The following is a 27,332-nucleotide window of genomic DNA, read 5'->3' as shown; positions in this document are numbered from 1 at the left end:
TTACTTAGTACTGGTGACAATGGGGGTTAGTGCAATGGCACTGGCTGAACTGGAATTCACAATGTCTTCGTATTGTGGGGGTGGATCTAAATGTTGTTCAGTTTCACTTCTTCTCACACTGATTTCCCCAGTGGCTTCCTCATAGGAAGGAGGAGGATCACAGTTTGAGAGCCTTGTGGATATTGAGTCTGACCGTGCGTCCGAATAGCTCAGACCTCCTGGAGAGAGCCCACTGACTTCATACATTTCCTCCTGTGGGGAATGAACAATGCTGAGAGGCGGCGGGAGGGGCCCTCTGCCATCAGCACCATCGCCCAGCGCTCCGTGGGCTCCCCGGTGCACGTACACCGACTGCCTACGCATTTTCTTTTTAAACAGGCATCTCCAGATGACAAAAATGACAATGAGGATAACAAAAAGGCCAATGATTAATGGAAATGCAAGGTAAAATGAATACCAGCTATGTCCTGTGTTACTTTCTCCCTGGAGTCCGTTTTTGTAGACTTTCCAGAACTCCTTCTAGAAGAGCAAGACACAACATGTCAGAAACTATAATACAGTAAATAAACAAGCAATGTAAGCAAGTTGTTTTAAAGAATGAGGAGAAAAAAAAGTATTTCAAATACTGATGACTAAAATAACAACAGGTATGGATAAGCACACACAAACTTTCAATTTTTCTTCTCATGTGATTAGTGATATACAAGGGACTTGGTTTTGCAAACAAACTCCTCACCACTTTTAACATTCTCATATCTGCACTCAAAGTTTACAAAAATGCAGCAGAGACAGGACTAAGCAGGACTAATAATACAAAAAGAAAAGGAAAAAAACCCAACCACAAAACAAACTAGGGAAAAAATATCTCCAAAGTCCCTGTCTAATCAGCATGCAGATCAGCCATCTGGTGGATCAGAATCTGTTAGCACCACTCAAGGTACAAGTTTAGGGTTTGTTTGTTTTAAAATTGAATAATACACTACTACAATTTGACAAGGAAACACTGGCTCAGAAAGACTGACCACTTTGGCAAAGCACAACTATGCTGCAGTGTCTTATCATAATTTAGACATGCCCCACCCTCTGGCCTATACAGCAGTCACTGTCAGCTTTTGAGTTAAAAATAGCTCCATAACTACGAGACTATTACACAGCTTATTATATTCTAGAAACCTTGACAGCATAGCTACATAAAAATGAAACATAGAGTGAAAATACAAACAAGTGAAAACAAAGATGAAGGGGGACACCAATACATGAAAGTTTTCTTTGCTGTATTAATATGAACAAGTGGGAGCACAAATATCATGTTACTATCAAATTTCTTCTGTGGTGAATGCTATGAATAAACAGTACAAAAGAAAAACATACTCTGCCTCAAAAGCATAGCCATCCTCACCTGTAATGTCTTTCCTACTATGAAACACTTCCACTGTGTTTTGCAGTCATAATTTAGTATATTTTAGTATATTGTAGTATAGTTAAAAACACCAAACCCCAAAAACTGTATGTAATGATACCCACCCAGTCCATGCCAGAATCTCTGAACTCCAGTTATCTTTAAAAATCCACAGACTTGACCCCCTCATGCTCCTGCCAGGATCACATTAATTTTAAATGACAGCACACATTTCATGCAACTATTTATAAAATAGTCACCAGGTAGAATTGAAATTGTCATTGCTCAGTTGCTATTAAATTATGTAGTCAGGTTGCAGTGACTTTGTGCACAGACAAATCAGATTCATCAGTTTTTTCAGTTTAGCTGCCACATGATGAGCATTAAACAGAAAATGCCACCAAACTGACCCTAGAAGCAGCTTGAGTCCAGAAGCAGCACAATCCCTCTAGCATGAAGGTCAAGCTTTCCCTGTGCAAAGGTAGCACACCATGGGCAAAACACACACTCACAGCACTTCTGGATCAGAATTTGCTCAGGTTAAGGGCAAATATGCAAGTGCATGAAACAATTGACTCTCCTGTAAATTTTCTTTTCCAAAGATAAAGTCAGTTGTTCTTAAGTCTATGTGCAAATTCAAAAACCAAAACAATTTCAACTCCTACTCCAATCCAGGATCAGGCATTTTCCCAAAATTTTAAGGCTTGATATCACAAGCAGTTTGACACAATGCTCCTCTTGGATGTGAACTTGGATCCAAGTCATCTAAGCTGTGTCAGATGGCATTCCTTCAAACAAAGCAAGAAAAAGCACAAAGATGGACTCTAAATACCTCTCTACAAGGGCCCTCCTTGACATGTGTTCCACAATGAACCCCACTGAAAAATGCCTTTAGCTGCAAAACTGAGGGCTTTTGGGATTCCTGCATGGTAAAACCTGGCAGAACCAAACAATTTACCCTCTTGTCCCCCAAACTACCAGGCAATTAAGAATACATATTACTTCTGCATCTGGTGAGAATACAGTTAAATAGATTACTTAGTGAACTAAATAACATATTGTTAACAAAATAAAAGCAGAAAAGGATTAATTAGGATTATGAAAGGCTGCTGTATGAACTGCAACCAAACTTTCCACATCACTCTTCTGTGGTCTCAATGGCAGCAAAGAAATAAAATTGTGCAATGGTTGTTTTTAAGACCAAAGATTTACTGAAAGTCATTAAATATACTGTGCAAGGATATGTCATTTCAAAGACACTCTGGAGGAGAACAGTAGTTTTGATGAAAAAGAAGAAATCACACTTCAATCTATTATGTGTTGCAGACTGCAAAGGAAATGCACCTTCTCCAACTGACGGGTAATAAGTAGTGACTGGTATTTTAACATTGTTTCCATGTTACTTCTAGGTCAGATTTACCTGCTGTAGAAAATGTATCTTCAGAAAGCTGAAACAGCATCTCTCCTTGGCACTCTGCTACTCAGCAAAGCAGCAGAAAATCTGTTCTGTTCTCCCAGAGTGGCAGGCACTTAGTGCAGAACAGGGTGTGCTGCTTTGGGGATGTTTGACTTGGTGATGTGACCAGACAGATGCATAAAGAGCTCAAAGTAAGAGTTTAAACTGCCTTAAGAATGAAAGTAGTTTAATGTCCTCTTTCATTTACATGCAAGGCAAAGAAAATTTAAGACAGTTTAGACACTCCCTGGTCAGAAATTACTTTAGGTCTAACACTATCTTACAGAGACAGAGGAATACAGTTCTGGACACAGGTGGAAAACACTAAGAAAGAAACACTTGCTTAGTCATTAAAAAACCAAAAACCAAAACAAAGAAAAAAACCCCCAAACTTCAAATGCTCTCCTTCCCAGGAAAAGAAAAAATAACCAACCAAAAAACTCCACAAAACCCCACAAAAAATAACCTTGTTAGCATACTAGATCCTGGGTTCCCAGCTTGCATTTTTGTAAGTCACCTCTTTAAGAGAAGTACAAAGACTTCTAGCTTCAGACTGCCACAATTGACAGAAACTGCAGGAAATCCATCCTTCAGGTCTGAGTTACAGCTGCCAAGCTCGCCCTCCCTCTGCTCTGCCACCCCACAGCTACACTGCAAAGTAAAGGGATGGTGCAGGAGGAGTACAAGACATCTGGTCAGAATCAAATCCTGCCCAATAAAGCCACAGACAACTTACATGAATTTGCACAGTGTGAGGATTTGTACAAGCTGCTGTTTATAAAAAAGAAATTGCTGTTTGAAAAAGACCAAGAAGGGGAAGACTGAAAATTTACAAAGTATCTGTAAAATTCATACAGAGAGTTAAAGAGTAATTTATAAACTGGAAAACACACATTCCTCCCACAACTGTTGGTCTCTTTAACTAACAACAGAAGGGACTTTCTCCTTGACAAAATTACTAACTTGTGATTAATGAAAAGGACACTTCAGTAATCATTTATCCCTGAGTGCTGTACAACTGGGAATACCAGGTGTAAAAGCCTTATAAGGCTGAAAAACTTAAGCAGGCCACAGAATGAGATAACTGTAATGGAAAAGACTTAGAAAACATCAACCATATATTCCTGCCAAGAACAATTTTTCTGAATGTACATTAGTGCTTTGGCACATCCTGTTTGAATAATGAAAAGGAATTCTCAAAGGCTTCTCAGAGACAGTTACAGCAAAATTTTTCAGAATTCTGTTTCCTTTTCACTTCTCAGAACTGAGTCAGTATCAGTTAGCTGAATCTGAATGCTGAATCAAATAAGAGATCCACAAGGAAGTCAAGACTCACACTCTCTTGAGAATTTCAGGGGAGGTCTTTACTACATTTGGCAGCACTGTCATCCTCAAATGATTCTTTGACAATTGCCTGACTTGTTTTAAAGGTGGACTGATAATAAGCCAGAAGACTACTTTCCATTTGCCAGGCAGAGGGTGAGAACAAAGCAATAAGGGGAAGTGAATGCACCAGCTACACTCTTCCCTTCTGGTCTGCCCCCAGTTTCTAGCAGGAAAAGAGTCACATCTTCTGAGTATTTATCCAGCCTCCATAATTACATACAGAGCAACACTGGAAGTCTTACTCGATCATATAATTTTAGATCTGGTGCTGACAAGTTTTGAGTTGCTTACTAAACTTTTTAGAAGTAGCTTGTTTTGCTTGAATAAAGCAACAAAGAGAATTCGGCAATTTCCACAATATTTAAAATTCACTGGAAATTTGCAACAGCAATGAAAATCTGTGACTTTCAGCTTTTAAAATCTTCATGCAGTTTAATTTTAAAAAATGAGTTAATGGAAATTATATTAATACAGTGCTATAATCACACTCAGATACTTTGCACAGGAACATTTGAATAAATCTTTGCGCTTCCCAACAATCTCTGACACCTGACCAGTAACCACATGCAGTGCTACCTGCAGGCTACAGGCACCACCAATAAACAGTGTTACAAGATCACACCTAGGGCTCACCTAATCTGATAACTTTTCTCTGACAGTAATCATTGGAGACTGCAGAAAGAGCTCAAACACGAGCAGGCAGGGATTCTCTCCCGGATTTCACATATTTGTACCTCAAGAATTTCCATTAGCCAAAGTTGATTCCTTTTAATTAATGGTTCCAGACTGATTTATCTTCCCTTCATTTACATCACTGTTCTCTGAACCTATTCAAGCTTTTAGGATCTGAAACATCCTGTGGCAAGACAGTCCACAGCTCCATTAGCTGTGGTGAGGAGAGACTTCTATTTGCTTTGACCCTGTACCTTTCCAGTTTCCTTTGAGGCCCTCTTAGCTCTGCTATCAGAAGGATGGCAAGTGACTGACCTCAGATCAGCCTTCATCTCGCAGACAGCATCACATATTCCCTGATTCAATTATTTGATGATCTGTTGTTGTTATGCAAGTCTTTCCATATCTCTGATCAATTGTCACACTTTCTGGTCCTTCCTCACCTAATAATTTGCTTTTAAAGAGATAAGAGTTGTAGACACTCAAGAAGTGGGTAAGTGGGTGTGCTTTTTTTTTTGTGTCATTGTCTTTGTCATTGAGCTCAGCATTAAATTGAAGTCTTCATAGGTTGAAATTCAGATTTTGTTCCCAAATTCTATTCAGAGCCAATCGTACACTATAATGAATGTTCCCAATTCTTCCACATGCATTACATTTGTCAACACAGAATTTCATATTCTATTTTACCCACGAAGTCTTGCAATTTTTTCCCTGTTGGCTCCAACCTAACATAGTAGTTTGATCTTTATAACTTACTTTATAGTTTTAAATAATAATTCTGTATCTGTCAAAATTCCCAAGCCTTTGTTGGAAATACTGAATGGCATGCACACTTGACATACACAATGCTAGTTAAAAACTCATGCACCAAACTTTACTTGAGGGAACAGCTCGATACTCTTTTAATATTACTAATCTGCATGTTGCAGACCTGCCCAGAAGACTGCAGAAAAACAAAGAAGCAAGTGGACAAGATAAAAAATACGAAGACAGAGATTAGACAAAAAGTTATCATGAGATAAATAAGCTACAACCCCTATCTGAATTCCAGTCTATCTATACTACGAAAGCTTTGATCCTGTCTTTCTCTGAATATACTGTATCATGTTCTCAGTCTACTGCATCCATTCCCTTCCCCTGGGACACAGATGGTAAGTATTACTAAGTGGCTGTGTGGATGGATACTGCTGGGGGACAATGCACTAAATACAGCCCAAGTAAATGAGGCTGCTCAGGCACCACTGCACATTATCAGAGCCTGGCCCATCAGCAACTCCCCACAGCAGAATACAGCAGCCAGGGAAAAAGGACACAGTAGTGGAAATGGATAAAAGTCAGGACCTTATTGGAAGCTCCTTCACCACTCGTGGCAGAAAAGAAATGCAATTATTTCTATTCTACTATTTCCCAAACACCTCTGCAAGGGAAATGCTCATCACCATAGCATAAAGTGCTCCTAAATGGGAGAAAGAAGCTGAGAGACAATATGTTTAGGTTATGTTTTCTCTAGTGACTGGAACAAAAAGCAGAAGTGATACTGTGTTAGAATTTTACACAAGTTGTCTCATTGTACAGATTATTTTTAATTATGTTTAATTTAATTATATTATTTTTATTTTTAGCAATGAGCTATCATTAGAAATAGTCACAGCAAGTCAAGTTTGGGAGGTAAAAACACACGTGTGCAGAAAGAAGCAGCTCTGAAGAGACACCACATATCCTACAACTTCATTTAAATAAACCACAAAATTCTCATGCCAACCTTAACCATCTCATCAGCTACATGTGAGATACACAGCACCACTAACAAAAAGATGCCAAGAACTTAAAATATCCAGTATGCCTTAATACACTGCTATTTTTTGATGTAGAGCTCAGCCATTGAAGAGTGAACGGCTCATCAATGAATGCGTCACCTGTGTAAATTTTTGAAGAAATTTGCAGGGTTCCCTGTGCCATTTTGGCCACTAAATCCACTGGCCTTGCCAGTACAATTTCCCTGTACAAAAACCAAATCTAATGCAATGTTGGAAAATACACCAGCAATCAGCACATCTAAAAGTTTAGTGTAAATACACCACACCCATCTTTACATGCACAGCAAAACATACCGTTTTTTCCTCATTTTCAAACGCTTCCCTTGCTTCTTCATAGCTGCAGATTTCTTCTCTGCATTCATGTTCTATGTCACCTTGCTTTATTTCTTCCAGAAACGTGTTGGCTCTTGGGTATCTTTTTAACACAGAGTTGGCTTTGTCCTCTGTTAAGAACACTGAATAAGAACAGGAGAGTCAACAAAGGTCACTTCTAAAATAGACACCCAAAACCTCATGCTAGAATTGCTCCAAGAAAATATACCTTTGAGAAAAAGTCTTTCCCTTTATTTGATATGATAAAAGGCCTTTCCTAGTTTTGCTCACTGTGATAAGTAGTTGGGCCTACAATTTCAGTAGTTATTGCTAAAATGTCATAAATGCACAGACCTCAATGCAGCATCACAGTCATGTGTGGCGAAACAAGACTGAAGCTGGTGCCCAAGAAGAGTCCTTGGAAGAGACAAGCACATGCTCAGCTCAAGCTGACACAGAACAAACAAATCCTGCTTGTCAACATCCAAAATGATATTTGCAACTGCCTGAGGGCATCACAGCAGAATGCTCTGAAGTTTTTGATATAAATATTTATGACTGTTACCCAGAGCCACAAACACCAGACAGCTGCATTTATCAATGTTTAAGTCTGTAAGTTTTCTTAATCAACTTTTAAGCAGGTTTCCTCCCTTCACTCCAGAACTCTCAGCCATGAAATGCGTGCTCTTTTGAGGGTGGGGTGGAAGTAGCCTCTTTCTATTTTTTTGAGCCATACAGAAAACCTCACCTTATTTGATGAATCAAATGAAACAATCCTAAAAGGCAAACAATGTTCTGACACGGGTATTCTTTATTTGCTTCCCTTAGTTTGCTGTCCAAGGAGGAGAGCTGGAAGCAATCTCTTTTCTTCTGATGTTCCAGCTTTCCATCAAACTCTCTGACCCAATGATTTTTACATATGCAGTAACTTGGAATACTTTAAAATCCATCACCCTGAATTACCAGGAGGTACATCTGCAGTGCACGATGCAGGAAATCAGGTATTTCAGGTCAGGCAACGGGAACTGTTCTTGGGCTCTGAGTGCCAGCAAGAGGGGATAATGATTCAGTGCACTGCCACACTAATGCATTTGTGGCACTTACTTGGCCTATACAATAATTTGTGCATTGCTTCATTTGCAGTTATTCTGGAGGGTTTTTTTTCCCGCTTAATCTGCTTATTTTTTTATGTTGTAAAAGGAGGGCAGCAAGGAAACTGCTGTGTTTTTGCTTTAGAAAGATGTGGTGTTATTTGCCAGCACTGATTAGCATAATTAGGCATAATTAACCTCAACTAGTGTAGTGTCTGTACTATACTGCTGTAATGGATCCACATGGCCAGGCTACAGGGGTGGCTCCTGTGAGAAGCTGCTAGAAAATTACCCTGTGCCAGTGGAGAAGGAAGGGGAAGATGTGCTCCAGGTACCAGAGCTGAGATTTCCCTGGATCCCATGGTGCAGACCATGGTGGAGGGGAGTGACAGAACAGCTTTGGGGGCACCTGGCATCCGGGCAGGGGCAGTCAGTCACAACTGGGTTGCAAATCATTAGACTGTGACCTTCCTTTTGCAAAGGATTATATGAAGATGTGAAGACTGAATTCCAAAACACCACTGACTCCCATGCTTCCAGCTGAATACATTACATACATACATACATACATACATACATGCACCACACAACTTACTCTGCTCATTAGGATGCTAGGGGTTCAGTGCAACCAGTTCTGCAATTACACCTACTACAGATTTGGTTTGCTTCAGCACCACCAGGCTAGCACATGGACATCTCCTACTGTGTAAGTTCACTGACTAAATAACATTCAGAAATCTCTTCAGAAAAGAAAGAATAAAAGATGGCTTTTTTCCACTTCCCACACAATTCCCCTTACTTCCATCTAGGCCTGAATAATTTAGTTTCTTTCAGCCTCATGCCTCAGTTATCAGCTCAAGGTGATGAGCTGAAAGATTCATCCATATCAGGAATGCAGCACACAGCCATGCCTGGGGATGGACTGCAAGTGCTTTTCCAACTTCCCCCAGCTCCTTGTGGGCATTCCTGAAGGGAACAAGTGTCAGGCCAGACTATCCTAAGAGTATTCATATGTAGAGGCACTGAAGAGTAGATAATGGACTATAAATTAAATTTCCCTTCCTTCATCAGATAAAACTTAGAGAATTTCATTTCATGGCTGGAATCCATCCCCCAAAAAGGGCAATGAGAGAACTGATGACAGCTTTGTATCAGATGCAGAGGGAAAAGAAACACAGGAAAATGCAGGTAGTTGAAAATACCTTGATTTACAGATTCTGGCTCTCAGAAACAAGATATAAATACTTGTTTCTGCATGCACTTTCCAATTTCCAAACAGAGTAAAGGTTTAAAAGCTGGTATGTTAAGAAATATTGCATTTGATACATATTGGTCTGAGTTTTTAGGTAATATTTTAGTTTTCCAAAAGGAGATAATCATACATTTCTGAAATGCATTGATGAAGAACAGAAAAAGGTTAATTCAGTTCAAGAATGGACAATATATGACTATCTAAAATCCCAAAGTTTTTATTTAACAAACCATATTCAGAAGGTCTGCCTTCTCTCACAATACAGTATACAAAATGCACATACTACAGAGACAAAAAAGCCTGCTGAGGAAAATAAACTGCATGCCTTATTAATTATGAATGTATCTGATAAATAAAAATCTCTGTCTAGTCCAGACCAGGAATGCCTTATGACCCTTCAAGGCTGGCAATAAAAATGAAGTATATGAACTTTTTTGTTTGGATGCGACATTTTAAATGCTTTGCATAATCCTAGTGACTTCAAATCCTACTGAGAAGTCAACCCAAATATACCAAGGAAATAAAAACCTGCAACTGAAATGCAGAGATTTAATAAGAACCAGGCACTGCCTGATGAATCTTATAAAAAAAGATAATGGAACTGTATTGAGAACCAACTCTGACTTCTTTGTGTTCCAGGACCATAACCATGTAGATATTCAGCTACAGTTGGATAGGAGTGTGCAAAAAGCCCACTGGGGTTGGATGCCCACCTAGATAAGCCAGAGCATGGCTGAATTCACTGCAGCTGTTACTGTGGAGCTGAACATAATCAGGGAAGACTTGCATGTGGTAAGAATAAAGGAATGAAGCAAGATAAGTCACTTTTTCACTTTGTTAAGGAGATAAACTAGCAAATAAAAGATAAAGTAAAAAAATCACTATTTTGGTGTTATATAAGACACAAATCATCCAAAGTCTCTTCTACTTCCCCAATTTTTGTAGGATATGGATGAAGTAATACAACTACCAAATTTAATGCATTTGAACACATAATTTCTTCAGACATGCCTCTGCTCTGTATGTAACTGCAATAATTGGCTTTTACCAAGGTTTAATGTATCAGAAAGCTTCCAAAGACTTAGTTCCACGTATTATTATTGAAGAGAACAATAGAATCAGATCAATTTATTACACATTCTCTGGAAAGTCTGCCTGCTATCCCAGTAGTGAATGGATATTTTAGCAAGGTGGAATTCAACTAGAACTGGAGCCAGGCACGAACACAAGTGGACAAATATTTTGCAGCCTGCCAGCTGAAGCTGTCACAGAGAAAGGAAACAGTCTTTAGGTCTGTAGTGACAGGGGGAACAGGGAGCAGCAGCATGGGAAAAGTATTCTGAGACACTGAAGCACTGCTGAAGAAAAGCCCAGGGCAGCCTGGGAACCAAAACCTGCTCTATTGAGACCATTCTTGAGCTTCCTTTTTTGACTCCTTACCAACACCTACGCAGATTAAAATAACTACTAAATAATAAAAAGAAATGTTTTAGCTCTAAATTTGAAGCTGCTGCTTCTATTAAATCTTTCTGTAGGTCTTCTTAATAAATACATTTGGTTTGAATAGGGCTGGAAGGAGGAAAAAAAATTGTGCTTTTTATTTATAAAGTTTAAAAAATTACTTCTGCTCTGACAATCAGAAGTTACAGAGACAAGCTTAAAAGCAGTTAAAACTAAAGTGCTCAAGGTTGGAAATTCAGCTCTGTGGTCTTCACTCTGCAGCCAGCTTTCAGTAAGTCTGTGATGATTTTTATGGTCTGCAAATAGTACCTCTGTCAGAACAGTTGCATTACTTGAGGTCAGCTCAGTGAGCAAAGATCTGCATCATCTGGAACATCAAAACCAGTTCAATGCCAGAAGGCACCTTTTGTGCTAAGAGACAGATTATGAGCAGAAGACAGTTTTGGGGTGTGTTACTGTCTACAGGAAATAATAGAGAATGCACACTCATCAGTAGGTTAAACTTACCACTATCCATGGTGACTGCTGTCAAGGCAGGGAACTTGCAAATATCAAGTCTGTAAACAAAAGAGGAAATATCCTGTTGAGTTTGCCAATTACAATCAACTTGGATAAGTTTCTTTTTATTTGCAAATACTGGTAAAAATACATCAGTATTTGAAACTCCATGATCAAAATTAATCCAACTTTGGAGTTGTACAAGTACTGCATGCAGGATGATTTCACTAGTATAGGAACACTATGGAAGAAAAAGATAACCTTTGAAATGGTGAATGTTTTAACATTTTTCAAGGCTTTCCAAAATATCAAAAATGCTAATATGAAATAAGAGGTTGTGCATAATTTCAAACAAAATGCAACCTGTTTTGCCTAATTGAACTTTAAAGGTATTACATTCTCCATTGTAATTACCTACCTTAACTAAGAGTTAAATTCACTCTGCAGAGATCATCAAGTCAACTCATTATCTTTAGTCTATAGATCAGATTTTTTTGAAATCAGAATGAACACATGGAAATTCATTCAGAGTCAGGCACTGATTAAAACAGGATGCCTGCATAAAGTTCAAGGGCAGAACAAGACCTGTGATTTGGCAAAGGAACTTGCACTACATGAGAGGATCCCAACCTGCCCTACAAGAACTTACATGCACTTTGTACCTCTTCTTGGAAAGAGAACAGACAGGAGATGCTCTCAGTTGAGAAAGTGCCTGAAGCTCATTGCACCCACTAGGCAGAGAGCCAATAAGAACTGCATCTGGAGGAAGCAAGAGTAGTGCTGCTCCTTGGAGTCTTTTTGGTATGGGAAAAGTCAGAAAAATAAAAGCTTTCAGCAAAGTAAGAGAAAGGTGCAACTGCCTAACCAAGTTAGTAGAACACTACAAGGTTAAAGGGTTTTTTATTAATAAATTACCTATACCTAAGGGTTAGCACCAGTCTTCAGAGGCCAGGTTACACATCAACATATCACACCACTCAGATGTCCTCACTTTCCATAAACCCAAACCCTCATCAGCAAACCTTTCTGTCAAAAATGTTTGCCATGGCTGTTGCAATAGACAAAGAGGGAAAGCTGATGTTTCCATTAGCTGGCCTGCCCAGCACTCTAACTCCTCATGCAAGAGCAGACTGCAGTACTTGCAGCACTGAGGTGAATGGTGCTCCATGAAGACATCCCAGCCTCCCAGCAAAACTGTAGGAGTGGCACTGAAAGATGTGGGATGAAGGAGCAAAGTGATTCTAAAGCAAGTTCACCAAATCTCTGTAAAGGCAAATAAATGTGAATAAAGAGCAGACATTAAGGCACTCTGAAATCTCACCACCACAGTGTTCAGCTTGTTGTTACAAAGTACTGTGGCTTAACAGAAGCAGAGGGCTTAATTTTATATATATATATATATAAAACCTCTTTAATAGACAGAATTTTTCTTAGCAGACTACTCTATGCCAAAACAAATAACCTTTGCCCTTTGCTTCTTGAATAAAAATAAAATTAGTGCCATTTAAGGATTAGTCACATTGTCACAACCCAAATATCTGTAATTAAGAAGCTGATAAACTTATTAAAATAAACAGGTCATGAAAGATTTGGCTAGTGGTCTAACTATTTTCTTCACTTGTTACATTATTATTTTCTTTTGCCATTTGTTACCTACCAGTTTCAGACAGCTGGTTTAGCAACAGCCTCCCAAATAAACACACACAACTGAAGAGGCAGCACCCAGGAGTGCTCCCTTGCTCTGTCAAGGGGCAGCAATGCAGTAAATGACACACATTTATATTGAATGGGGTCCTTTTTTTTTTTTTTTGCAACAAATTTCAGTTAGTCTTTAATGTTTCACCCTTTTAACAAAACTCCAGTGTGGACTGCTACAACATTCAAAATAAAAAACGAATAAAAGCAAAAAAAACCAAGACAGGACACAAGCATCCAGATCCATGAGTCACAACCCCTGTGATGGCTCTGCCTACTTGGAACTGTGTTGGGAAAAAGGGGATTTTGTGCCTCCCTCCACTACAGGATGTTTTCCACCAGGAGCAGAGCAAGTCACTGCCTCTGCCTTGGCACCTGGCACTCGGTACTTGGCATGTCATGTTCTCTGGGAATGAACACCAGAACACTGACACACACGTTGGGAAATTGGGGAAAACACGGGGAGAAGAAAAAAGAGAAGGAAGAATATATTTTAATGTCTTCAAAGGAAATTGTATTAAGGGCTAGTGACAAAGAGTTGCTGAAGTGTCTGCAGAACACAAATTATGTTTCACTTTACCTCCTTCATTACAGAGGGAACCAGTATGCCCTTCTCTAGGAAATATCAAATACAGCCTTTCAGTCAGTGGCTGTAGAGCAGGAACTTCCCTTCATCAATCCACATTAGACTTTTACAGCAGTTACAAGCATTCAGAACTCCCAGGAACTAATTATGCCCATTCTCTGCCATTTGTGCTTTTTCTATGCTCTCCTGACTTTCTTCTCAAACTTCTTCATTTCCATGCTCCCACAAATCACATATTTACCCTCTAATAACAGTTCATTCCCCTAAAGGAAAAGGAGTTTAATTATACTTAAGTCCTCTAATCTGACACTCTTGGTTCAAACTGACTAAATTGTTCAAAGGTGGCTTGGAGGAAGGGATTGAACAAAGACAAGAACAAAAACCTTTTTTACCATCATAAGCTAGCTAATAAAGCAGAAGAGGGCTGGTCACACCACGGGAACATCCTGACTTACTACTGACTCATTTATTCCTCTGTCCAACTCCTTACTTTGTCTCCTGCTTTTAAGTCTTCAGAAACGCTACTGAAACACCAAAATTTGTTGTTCCATGAATCCCTCTTCTCTAAGGTTATACATCACCTTAGATGTGTGACAACACAGTGGACAGTTGGATAGCTCTATACCCATGCTGAGTGTCCCAATTCTGAGTTAATGGCAGCTGATCCAACCAAAAGGTGACATTTCCTGACTGCCTGCTTGGCTGCCAGAAGAATGCTTAAAAAACAAAACAAAAAACAATGAACCACACACTTCTAGTAGGAACTATAATGACTCAGTGGGAAGCACTGAGTTCTAAAGCCTGTGAGAGAGCCCAGAAGACACACGACCACCCCTGCTATTTACCAGTAGTACCCTGCTCACCACCAACGGGCTGCAGCCTCTTACCAAGGAGAAACATCTTGCATGAAAGAGGAACTAATACTGAAATAACAAACCAAGCTGAACATTAACCAAAATACTCTTTTTCTCAATTCTGAAAGTACCCGAATCTTGCATACACTATTTATAAGCATAAAGCATAGAATATTTGCATACATATTTCCAAAGGTGATAATCATATTCTAGCAATGTCTCAAATTGGGAAGGTAACTAATTTCAGCATTAAAAGCTGCTGTCTTAAGACAGTGTTTCTGCAGGATTTCATTGCATTTATTAGGATAACCATCTTTGGCTGCCAGGCACACACCTCTTCTGGGTACATTTCCTGATTTCAAGCTTAATGGCAACCAGTGTGCAGCACGTACCATTAAAGGACAGAGGATCTGACTGAGGGCACACAAACTGCCTGCACTGTTCTCCCTCAATGTCATGTGTTCCAAGGATACAGAACATTGAGAACAAAGCTAGTTCTTAAGGGAAGGGAGTAGAAAGAGAAGGAAAAGTAGGTCTAATGTAAAGCAGCAGCAGTATTTTTCCTCACCTAGTTTCTCACCTGCTGTGTTAAAAAGGACTTCAAATACTGCAAAGCCCCCTGCTCCTCTCCCAGCTGGGGAGGGATGTGCATGACAGCATCCAGGTAAGGAGGGGAGGAAGTGGTTTTTTTACCATTCTGACAAGTGGAACAGCTGTAAATTTTAGTTTTGCAATCTGTACAATTCATGAAGCCAAGAAGCAGCAAAATTTCTTGAAGTTATCAATATTTAGGTTCTTCTAGAGCTTTTTATGAAAGCAGGTCCTTTCCAGGGACACTGTTAACTAAAACAGCAGTAGACATGCAGTCTAAAAATAAACACCCCTGTTCTTGCTCCTCCATCCCAAACCAGTGCAATGCAACAACTGGAACACTCCTGGGGGAGGTTTGTTGAGAAGAAATATTAAACCATGATCAATCTGACTTCCTGTGTAGCTATTTAATTATCTGACAGCCACTTATACAGAACGTATTATGTGCCTACCTAAAAAAATGCCACTCCCACCACGTCTTTTACATGCTTGAAAAGACTACAATTTCATTTACTGTTATCTACTTCCAAAGAGCTTACTCCCCAGGAAAAGCATACCAAAGAATTTACATTGATTCAAATGCTGGAAAAATACCTTGATTTTTCACTGAACAGGAATTCCATAGGATATGGGAGAACCCTGTATTTATTAAGTTCAGTTTGCTTGCAAAAGCAAGGTTTTCCAGGCAATTTGGTGGGAAAAGAGAGGGAGGGAACACTTTGGAAACTAAACTAGTCTGTCAGATAAGGATGCAAAAGATTTATCCCACCTCAGACTACATGGGACAAGAATAAGAGTAAAGCAGAGATCTGAAAAACCTTCTGCTTTGTATATGCTATTTGATCACAGCATTATAAAACAGCATCATTAATTTAAGCACCCAGAACCACAGACCAGATCACTAAGAGGAGCCTGTACTTAGCAGATTGCCACTGCACCCTAAACCCAGTGAAACAGATCATTACTCACAGAATGAGCAAGCACAGGGCACAACTCCACCCTGTTAGCAGAGAGAAGGGAGCACCTCAGGACTGCAGCTGGAGAGACTGAGTCTGAGCTTCTGCTCAACATCATTACCCCTTCTTCACTCAGTGTTTTTTGTTCTGTTTAAGCTGTGGTAATATTCTGGCTGGTCATTTTCTGGATACTTCCAGAGGTTCAAAGGGAGAATTGCTATAAGCTATCTCTTCCTTCCCCTCCCTTTCAAAACCAAACAAGAACATTCTCCTGATACATCTTGGCGAGCAGGACATTTGGCAGGAGAAGTAACAAAACTTTACAGAGAGGAAGAATTTTGGTGGACTGCATTGTTCTAAAACTCCTGGGGACCATATGAGGCAGTTCCTGGGAGGCATAATTGAACACTTGCATAACCATCTGCGTGGAAACCAGCATTTTACAAATCTTCAGGAGACCATGCCTTTCTGAGCAGTCTGTAGGGTACAATTTCAGACACCTCACTCTTCTGTAGTCTTCTTCTGTCAGAAGACACAGCTTTAGATTATACAATATCCTATGCTTTAGGAATTCGAAGTTAGAGCATTTAACTTGATAATCCATTGAAATGTTGATATAACAATAACAAAGTCCTCTCTTTTAAGTAAGAATGATGAACAATTAAAAAAACCTTTCACAGTAGGATGTGTTTTAATCCTGGTTTTGTTTGGACACAAAACTGATGCTATGTCACTTATCTATTCCACATTCTGTTCCTCTGCCAGTACCTATTAACTAAATCTGACACTGAGATTTCTTCTGTGCTCCCACACATTTTCCATGAAAATCAATGACCAAGAAGAACAGAAAAAATCCATTAATGCTTGCAGTGAAGTGAAGATGGGTTTACCAATTGCAGCAGTTATTTCAGCAGTCACAGTGCCTTTGGCAGCTGAAATCATTATCTATTTTGCCAGCAGAAAGTGGGCAGTCAGGAAGCTAACACCATGTCCAGGACCAGGCTCAGCTCCACAGCCCTTTGTAAGGGGGCAACTCAAGTAGGTTAAACAGATGAGACCAGGGAAAGAGCATTGCCAGCACATGTGAGATATCAGAATATTGTGATTCGGGGTAGCAGCTGGATAACAAGGATAAGCATGTTAGGGAATGGAAGGAAGTCAGATTAATAGTGGGAAAGGTGAAAAGGTAACAGAGACAGGAACACAGCTTCACTACAGATCTGGTGCTCCCTGACCTAATTAGTGTTTGGGTGCCATCTGACAAATCTAACTTGTCAGCCACTTGGATATCATCTATTCTAACTTAGGGTTGAATAGCTGGACTCTATCTGAAGCAATTACAGTGGCCATGAATAATAACACCTAAGTGCATAATAATGATCTTTATCCATGACTACACTCACATTAGCTAGGAATGCAGAGCACTAGGAGTGCACGAAGAACTAAACAGTTGGTGCTGACGACCCATCACTTACACAACACAGGCTGAGAATTCCACTTTGGGGTAGCTCTAACTTGCTTTCACGAGCTGAGAACTGTCTGGCAGTGGGACTGCAGCTCTTGGAGCTTTATCTTCTGGTTTACCTTCATCCAAAAATATCTCAGTCTGAGTGTTTTGAAATGTTTCTGCAATGCAAACCAAAGCACAGTAAGTAGTGACAACTGGAAGATTCCTAATCTGAATCCAAAATGCTACTGCAGATACACCCAACGTGCACTGTATGACCACACTCACAGCAGTGAGTCACTGAGGAAGGAACCTCTATAAAAAGGATTTCTCAGTAAAGAGACAAAGGTTATTAGGGGGTGATAGTGAATGTTGAGGAAAAACATCCTGTGAGGCTACAAAATTACTCTGATAAAAGAGTTGACAAAAGCTAAGGTAATGGGACACTCTCTGTCAAACTAAAAAACAAACTAATCAATAAACCCTCTCAAAAATAAAAAATCTCACCACAGTCCAAGAGATTTCTGAAGCAGTCTATGTGCTTGTCTTTTGTCTTAAAAAAGTATGTTCTTGATGCAGAAATTATATCCTGCTAATATACAGGATACCACAGGGCCCAGTCTAAGGCTAAAAACCTGAAATACTGGAGTAGTTTCTCAGAAACACCACAACAAGGGACACACAGAGACAGCTAATCCAGGAATTATGAGACAGCCAGCCACCAGCCCTCACCTCCCCAAACAAAAAAAGCACATTGTTCCCACACACCCCTAAGGAGTAGAAATTTGCAATTACAGATTACAAAAATAACATCCAAACATTAACAGTTTCAATAACTTCATCTCCAAAATGTTACCAGCTTCTAAAATCATAAAGCAACACACAAAGTCAATACATAATAGGCCAGAGAAAGCACATGACCCCTTCACTTCACATTTACAAGTGCCTGAAATGTTAAATAATGTATTGATAAAATCTTATGCTATATTAGTAAAGTAACAGCTGCTTATTGAATATCTATCATGTATTTTTAAAAATGTATAGTAAGATAAAATAATCAATGGACCTGCCAGCACTTTTTTAAGAAATAAAAACCACATGAACTGTATCAGAGTACTGCAGAATGTTTTCACTTACAGCCTCCCTAAATTAGGGGCTTTGAACATGCACTCATCTTACTTTCTTCCCCTATTCCATCCCTGCTTCCATACAAATGAAACATTTACATCTCTTCTCTAGATTACAATCAAGCCAGTTTTGATTTTGTAGTTCAGATCATCTCCTGATGCTTTACAGACAACAAACTGAGGAGCAGTCAGCAGCTCCCAACTTCAGCTGAAAACTGCATTGCATATGGATGAAAAATTACATGTTGCTATTTATTTGGAAAGGAAAATATCCTTTTTGTTTAAATCATCACTGTATAACAAACCTCTCAGCTCAGAGAAGGCAGGCATTCAGTTGATCTAATTGAACACATGCAGCACATTGCAGCCAACCATTACTTCTCACAACATGAGAAACTGAGGGGTACCCACACCTCAACAGACAAGGATGTAAATATGGCAAAGGACCTGAAATTTCACATGGTGTATAATTCATGGGACTTGCTGCCATATGATGCTGCTCAGGACAAAAGCAGAAATAGATTAAAACAATTAAAAAGGAAATCAATAAATGAAGGTGAGATTTGGTGATCACTATAACACAATTCTCCAGATGCAGCTTTTATTGGTAACTCCCTGGCTATCTCCTCTCCAAAGTGGTTTAAAACTGGATTAGGACCAGGGGAGTAAATATCAGCACATAATACCATGACACAACCAGAAATCGAGTTGACAGATGGCATGTGGTCCCTTTAGAAGTCCTACTCAATACCTACAGTCTTTTTCATTGTCTCTGGTCATAGTAAGTAAAGTACAACAGTGTTTTCTGCTTTTCAAAAGCATACATGTGTTAGGTAGACAAGAAAAAAAGTAAAGACTGCTACCTTTATTTTAGATTATACCTCTCTAGACATGACAGAGAAGGGCCAAGGAAGAGGCTCTGGGCACAGTCCATTCATAAAAATGTAATTTCATTACAGGTACAGTGTTTGTTTGCTCAGAAAAGGTCACAAGATCAAAGCTAACAATGTACTATTTATCCTGCTCTGAAACTCTTACAGATAGCTTCTTCCCCAACACAGCTTATAAAGCAAAACCATGACCCACGTGTCACAAATATCTTCACAGATTTTCCAATAAAACAAACCAGCTGTACAAAATTCAGCCTACAACTCTATTAATCTGTATCCAATATTCAAGTCTGCTCTTTTCACAGAAAAAGCGGTTTGACAATTCCATACATTTGAAAAAGGTTTTCCTCAACTCACTGAAGTTTTTTATTGGAATTATTACAATATTGTGAAAGGCAAGCAGCAACAGCTACTTTTAAAAATCAGACTACCTTTTAACTACAAGTAGTTTTCAAGTAGCTATTAAGAAGCCCCAGAAAGATTCTAGATCTCAGAATGTGCATTTTTGCAGTAAAAAGGAACCTGGGGAGTTTCACATGGGCATCCTTCTTTTGTGAGCAATAGTTTTATATACAAACATAAGATTACTACTTAATGAAATTTATTTGTTTTTTCTGGGATGAAGCATCATTCTGCCCCATACAGAAACTGTATTTAGCACTTGTTTGGTAGGCCAGTGTCTAACACCCCGTTTAATTTAGAAAAATTAACCCCACACCAATGAAAAGTAATTCCTTTGTGCAGTGCTAAACTAAGCTAGAGAAATGTGCAAACAAAGCCTGCTCTTCCAAGCATTTATGCACCGTCAGCATGCTTTAATATAAATTTCCACCCTGCCTGTCCCCCCTGAAGCAATGCATATATGACAACATTTCAGAGCATGTTTTAATGGGATTTTCCAGTCAACCAAAAATCAAATTGCAGAGAAGTTATGAAAGAGTCATAAACACATATTTCATCTTACTGAATTATATGGTAACCAGGCAAAAGATAATGAGGCACAACTCCTTTAGAGATTTTATTAAGTTTTCTGTCACACTGAGGAATTGCATAAAGAGAGCATACAGAAAGTTGTACACCACCAGAATCCACAGAGCAGCTGCAGTAAAACAGAAGGCTAAAGAGCCCTACAAATCAGGGTGAAAAAAAAAATAATAAATCAGATTTTAAATACTTAATACTCTTAGTTCCCTCTCTCAACACCCATGTCCATTATTTCGCACATAACTTTACCTGAATTTCCAAACACATGAAGAAGCACACATTATTTTACTGCATTACACTTAATATTTTTTTGAGCAGGATTTGAACAAACCTACCCACAAATCTCATTTACACATTTAGGGTATAGACTTCAGCATTGAAGAGGAGTCAAGGAATTTCTCCTCCTTTCCTGCCACTCACCCTTTATTGGGGATCAGCCCCCTGATGTGGTTGATGCAGTTTTGTGCTCTGCATTTCAGCTCTGTCCCTCTCCTCTGCTGCTCTGCTCCCCAGGACAGCCACAGAAAGGAAATGGGAACCTTCCAGGCTGTATCTGCCCCCAAAGCCAACCTCTCAGAGAGCTAGTTTTGCATCCCTTGTGACCTCTAGACCAACAATTTTACTCACGGTCCCTTCCAGTCAACTACTATAGAGCAGTAGAAAACCTTAAATTCACGGCAGTTTTCCTAAAGGAAGCACACTGATTTAGAGATGGAGGCATTCTGAACATCATAACTGGAGAAAACATTGGAAGATGAACTAACATCTAATTCAAACTGCAATTTATAAGGAAATAAGGGTCACAGTGAAACTCTGTCACAACTGATCAATCACACAGCATAAATCCGTACCTACCAGTATCAGGTCATACTTACAAACAATTTTTTGAACTTTCCAGCACTGTAAAAACACTAGAGCAGATCCCAAAGCTAAAACAATAATTCTGTTGCTCTTCTACTCCTTATAAAGTAAGCCAATACAACACCCATGTTGCCTGACTAGGAAGCACAAAATTGCATGTAACAAAAGCAATTCAGAGGATGTTCACATTGAAGTTCCTAAAACTCACATGCCAAATTGATGTGTCCAATTTTTGTGGGCAATTAGCTGTATTTGAAGATGTAATTTATCTTAATTGTGCCAAAAGCATACACAGAATAAAGTTAGCTCTTGAAAGCTTCCTTCATAACTGACAGATCCTCTAACAGAATTTAACATGCCTAATATTTTGTTCTTGGAAGATTTAAAAGGGTGTTCCCCTATTGTCCCACTAAGCTGAACACTTACTCCAGGATCTTCCAATGCAAAAAAACACTCCACTGATATTTTTTAGGTCTGGGAAGTCATTCACATATGTAATACACTGCAGAAGTCCTTGCAGAGATTCTAGGTGTGCTATTCATCAGCAGGTGCATCTCCACCTTGTGTATTTCTGGTGTAAATCGCTCCACCCATACAAACAGTTTCATGGAACCATAGAGCAGACAAGGAATGTCAAAAGATTGTTTGGTCCAACCCTTTGTGTGGAAGGCAGCCCTGATGAGGCTATCTAGCACCCTGTCCAATTGCAAAAACAACCCCTCTAGTTACAGGGACTCCCCCCATGTTCTTGGGGAGGTTGTTCCAATGTTGTTCACTGTAAGAAATTTCTTTCTTCCCTTGAGATTAAAACTTTGATCAAATCTTTGCCAAGAGTTCCTAGCAAACAGCCACAGTGAAAGTGCTTTTATACTTCCACTTTTGAGAACTGCAGATCTGATGAGCTTGTAGGTGGGCACTTCTTTACAGTTCACCCTAAGTGGCCTAGCCATAAAAGATGGGTTTGTTCACCTCCTCACTTATTTTAAAATAAAACAGATCAGGTCCCTGCTGCAGTTAACTGCAGAACACCAAGGAAGCAGTCAAAGTGCAAAAGCCAGCAAGGATGGAGTGGAAAGGAAGAACTCCTGTTTTCAGGCAGTGGGATAAGCTTAGAACAGTTAAGCTGCTTATGCAGCTGCACACTCAATAGGCCCTGCCTTTATTTCACTGCTGCCCACAGCTCTGACAACCAACAGCAGCATACAGCAAATAGTACAGTGAGTCCATTCCATTTCTGATACTCAGAAGTACTGAAATAAAATATCACAGACTGTGCTCATTTCAGCTGCCACTGAAATGGGAGAAATCTATGGGAAAACCAGCAGGAGATTTAACTAATTCTGACACTGAAACCTCATTTAACCTTTCATTATTGCCCGTAACCATGAGAATGGAGAGAGGGACAGAAAGACGAGCAGAAAGTTGTTTCTCCTCACAAGTTTATTTGGTAAATAGTTTGAAGAGGTACAGTCTGCAAATAAAAGCTAAAGAATACACACAAGGTCAGTAAACAACTCACTGATAAACCTGGAGAAATAGCCAGGTGCAAAACTTCACATGTCTGATGAAGCCACTACTTATGAATTTTCCTGCTAGTATTCCATAAACTGCCTTCACAACAGTGAACTGACAAATTCACACCTTCTGAGTCATTCTTCAATGCCAAGTAGGAAACATTTACAAATACAGCTGATTATAATAAATATTACAGTTTAGACAGTTATGTTAAACAGTTAATTTAGCAACTGAGATTTTAAAGAAGAATTGCTGTAAAGTGAATCTTGAAACAGGTCCATCCATTGTTATACTACAGGAAAACAAAGAACTCAGCAAAACAGGAATATCCAGCATTACCACAATTCTTGGTGTAAACAAACAAACAAAAAAATCTCACCCACCCTGAAGTTCTGGCAAATATAGATTTTCTGCAGTTTCAGTTGACAAAATGCACTGGGATTAAGTTTTATGTATGACAAATGACTCCTGTCCTACACGTCACATAGTGTCTCTAGAGTTTAGCACCACTTAATTTGACCACTCTTGGAGTAATCATATTGGTACAGACTGATCACTGAGATGAAAAACTGGAAGTGTGTTGAGTGTGTGATCTCCAAATATGTGATGCTAGTTTTCAAAATTGATTTCAGAAGCAACATGAGAAGGCTGATTCAAATGCTTTAAATGAAACACTCCACTGAGCAGGTAAAATGCACAATGAAATGTGTAAAATGCAAGGGATCTCAAAGATCTTTCAAATGCAACTGCAGGATAGTCTGTCTCTCCCTCATGCAAAGACATCTATGGTCAAAAAAGTAATCTATTTGCACAAAGCAGCATTCCTGGTTTGAGAATGGGCAACACTTCTTGTGCTGCTACAGTGTGCACATCTCAGCCCTGGATGCTAACTCCAGTATACTGGGCTGTGCACATATATTTCTCTCTGATTTTATAAATGCAGTTCTGAACAGATGCTTAACTTTTATTCAAAATTGAAGTTATTTTAGATAGGGATTATGTGTCATTAAATTAAGCAACAGCCTGAAATAGGCACAAAAGAGCTCTCAACAGATTTGTTTTCTTAGCAAGCCAAAATCCATGGTGTGATTTTAGGTGCTTAGCATGGAATTTCTTTAACTGTCAGCATGTCAACAGGCTTTGCTTTTGAAACTTAGCTATTCTAATAATAGTATTTAGGAACCTTGATTAAAACACTGATTACTTGATAATCAGCATCATCAAAAGTGTCAGCAAGAAAAGAATGGGTTAAGTGTATTTCAAACCTCCCAAATGTGTATCAAATTTTACTTAACAAGAATCAGTAAGACAGGCAAAGGTAAACAAGGAAAGGGCTGGGCATGGTCAGATTAGATTTTAAAATGTCAAACAGTTACCAACATCTGAACTCAGCTGGCAGGAGAACAGACCAGACATTAGGTCATTCAGGCCACTCCTCTGCCAGCTCTGCAGGGTTCTCCCCTGCACATTGCAAGTGCTTTTGTTTATAATGTGGAAGAGGAGAGGAGGCAATGGTTGGGGCAAGAAAGTAGATTGCCTTTGGAAGCTGAAGCAAAACAACCATTAAAGAAACACCAGCCAGACTAGACAGCATCCTGGAAACACAGCTGATGGGAATTCATGAAAGAACAAGATGAAAACAAGCAACAAAATTCAGGATTGGGCTGACAAACTGAAAGCAAAAGCTCTTAATGGGATGGTGCAAAAAAATGAGAATTCTTGCCTATAGGAATCTGGTGTCATTTGTTGAGTAAATGGGAAGAAATGACACATAAAAGATTTACTGGAATAATGGAAGAGGGAAGCAGAAGGGCAAAATGGGTTAGTTTTTCCTCAGTGCTCATACCTGGGATCTTGTTCTCTGGCTGTCCAGCTGTTTCTATGAGCCAGGTAAGAGCCAGAAGTAAGTCAGATAAGTATTTGTTTTCAATGATTGGTCCCGTGATCTGTGTCACCAAAAGAATGTGGAAATGATTACACTATCACAAGTGAGGGAGGTCACAGAGGCAGGCAGAATGAAATGATGGACAAGAGGATCACAGGAAAAGGGAGCTGTTTGAAATGACAGACCAGATGTAGTCTAAAGTAAGTTAGAACTGTCCTGAAGTATATTTTATCCTGCTTTTGCCACAGAACTTATTAATGACTCTAGATAAATTACCTAAAAATGCTGTTCCAATGTGGATATCAAATACATACATTTGATTTTAGGGATGCATCTCCCAAAATCTGTCTGCTTGATTTGCAAAAGCAGAATAGGTTTAGAACAGACATTCAATTTATTTCTGCCTGTGCACTTGACATAAATGAAGACAACTGAACTCAATACCCTGAAAAAAATCAGATCCTACCTGGACCAGATTTGGTCTCCATAGTTTTATCTTTCATTCTTCATGTGGAATGGGAGGATAATTTCCTTATCCTAGGAGAGTTTTGTCAATTAAGGGGAGGATTAGTTGAGTACTGAGCTGCTAAGGTGATAAGCACAACAGAAGATACTAGGACATTTTTAATTCCATAGTCAAAGCAGAATTTGATGCAGATTTGAGTCACATCGAGAAAATGTCTCAACACCACACGACCAAAGTAAGGGAGACCAAAATACTTCATCATCCTTTAATACCCTGAGTGCAAAAGGATTTTTTTATGCAAGAAACAAATGTTATTACTTAATAGAATACAGTAGGTTCATCTAGATGTATGAAGAGACTGAATTAAAGCTAACTTCAAAACTTCAGTTTTCCATTTGTGTTTCTGGAAAATACAATATTAGTACAGTTACTCTGTGGGTAACTATCCACTTCTCTCAAAAGAAAATTGGTATCACCTAGTTATGATCTCAACACCTGCATGTATTAAAACCAGATGCAATGCTTTGCTGGTTTGAGTACACCAGCTGGACACAAATTTCTGGATGAACTTGTGTGAGAAAAGGATTATCCAAGTTGCACCCAGGGATCTCCTGATATTTGCTAGTTCGAAGAATACAAAGTTACTTACAATCCCAGGCTCCAGCCTAGTTCTGGAAAACAAAGTTTTCTAGTCTAGAATAGGTTGAAGTGAGATAGCTGAAACTGAACAAATAAGTAAAAATCTCACTCCTGTTTCCATTGCAGTACTCCCATACACAAGTTCCCTGTCCCCTCTTCTCTGGCTTTTAATCTCTCTCCCCTAGTTCAGCAGGAACTACTCTTGCAATCTCGGTCACCTTTACTAGGTAAATCTCCTCAGACTGCTCATCACCTCTTGCACTTGCAAACCTCCCCCACAACTGCTTTATCAATGGCACTCCCTCTGTTAAACACAAGGGTCAGAATGTTCAACCTCCCAGTTGCAAAATCCCTTTACACAGGTGTGTGTGTCTGTGTGCATAACACACACGTGTACATTCAAAAACAGGACTTCCACATGCATACTACTCATTTATGTGCAACTAAAAAAACTCTTTCCCTCCCAGCCACATTTCCTTGAGCCAGTATAAGCATCCCTACGGATTGCAGGGAAACAGATGTGATTACTAACTAGGTTAATCAGAAAAAGTGTCTAAAAGGTCAGTTTGAGTCTGTGGGTAATGCTCCATGCCACTCCTGCCCCTTGCTGTATCAACAATGGTGCTAGCACCGGGGAAGATGGTACAGGAGGTGGAAATGAGCAGAAAAAGTGCAACTAGGGTTTTTTCAGTGACAGTCAATAGTAACAATAAATATAAGGTCTTGATTTTAATCTATAACACCAACATCTGCATAATTTCCCTCTTCATGGACTTTTCTATGAAAATTTGAAATTCTTTCAAAAGTGTTTTCATATGCTGATAGTCTTCTTCATTTTACTTACTGGCTCCATTCCTCTCTGTTTTGTTCCCAACAACCCAAATCACTGCCCGCTCTCTCACTCCTCAACCAATGCAACATTCAATCCCAGCCTCAACTGTAGTAACACTGAGGCCCCCTCTGCCCCTCCTGCTTCCTGTGGATGTGGATGAATTGTTCCCTTGCCAGCACCAGGCCTAGGGGAATTCCCGCAGAGCCCGGGAGGGTCGGGCTCATTCCCCAACACCTTCCCAGCCCGGCACTCACAGCCTCAGCCGCACCGCCCGTCCCGGCCACCGCAGCTCCAGCACGGACGGGGCCTCTGGGTGACCCTGCCGACCGCGCAAAAACTTTTAACAGGAATACGAGAGCTTTCGGACGGCTGCGGCTGTGCTCTGCGGGTTTCTTTTGGGGGATAGGGTTTTTTTAAAACTTCGGAGAAAAATTTATCATCTGCCTGTTTTAGAGAGAGTCGTTAACCTCTTCCAAAACAGAAATCCCGCAGGATTCTTCCTTTGTTCAATACACTTCACACGTTTTCTCCCCCGGCATAATTGGAAAAGGCACAAACCCTTGGAGAGGAGCGTACCGAGCGGCTGCTGGCCGCCGGAGGGCGGCGGGGGCTGGAGGGCAGCGGGGCGCTCTCCACCCTTACTCCCCTCAGGGGTCCCAT

At 39.7% G+C, this 27,332-nt stretch overlaps 1 protein-coding gene across 1 annotated transcript; it reads right to left on the bottom strand.

Annotated features, from left to right (window-relative positions):
• Nucleotides 1–27,332, bottom strand: PRRG1 (proline rich and Gla domain 1). Its single transcript, XM_062514968.1, has 5 exons — nt 27,249–27,332; nt 24,697–24,796; nt 11,354–11,482; nt 7,025–7,185; nt 1–519 (listed from the first exon to the last, which is right to left on the bottom strand). Exons 1-5 carry the CDS (start codon nt 27,330–27,332, stop codon nt 1–3), a joined length of 993 nt encoding a protein of 330 aa, XP_062370952.1.

This window comes from Cinclus cinclus, chromosome 2, assembly GCF_963662255.1.
Source record: "Cinclus cinclus chromosome 2, bCinCin1.1, whole genome shotgun sequence".
Taxonomy (NCBI): Eukaryota; Metazoa; Chordata; class Aves; order Passeriformes; family Cinclidae; genus Cinclus; species Cinclus cinclus.
The sequence above is the reverse complement of the archived record's forward strand: the minus strand, read 5'-3'. Positions and strand labels throughout refer to the sequence as shown.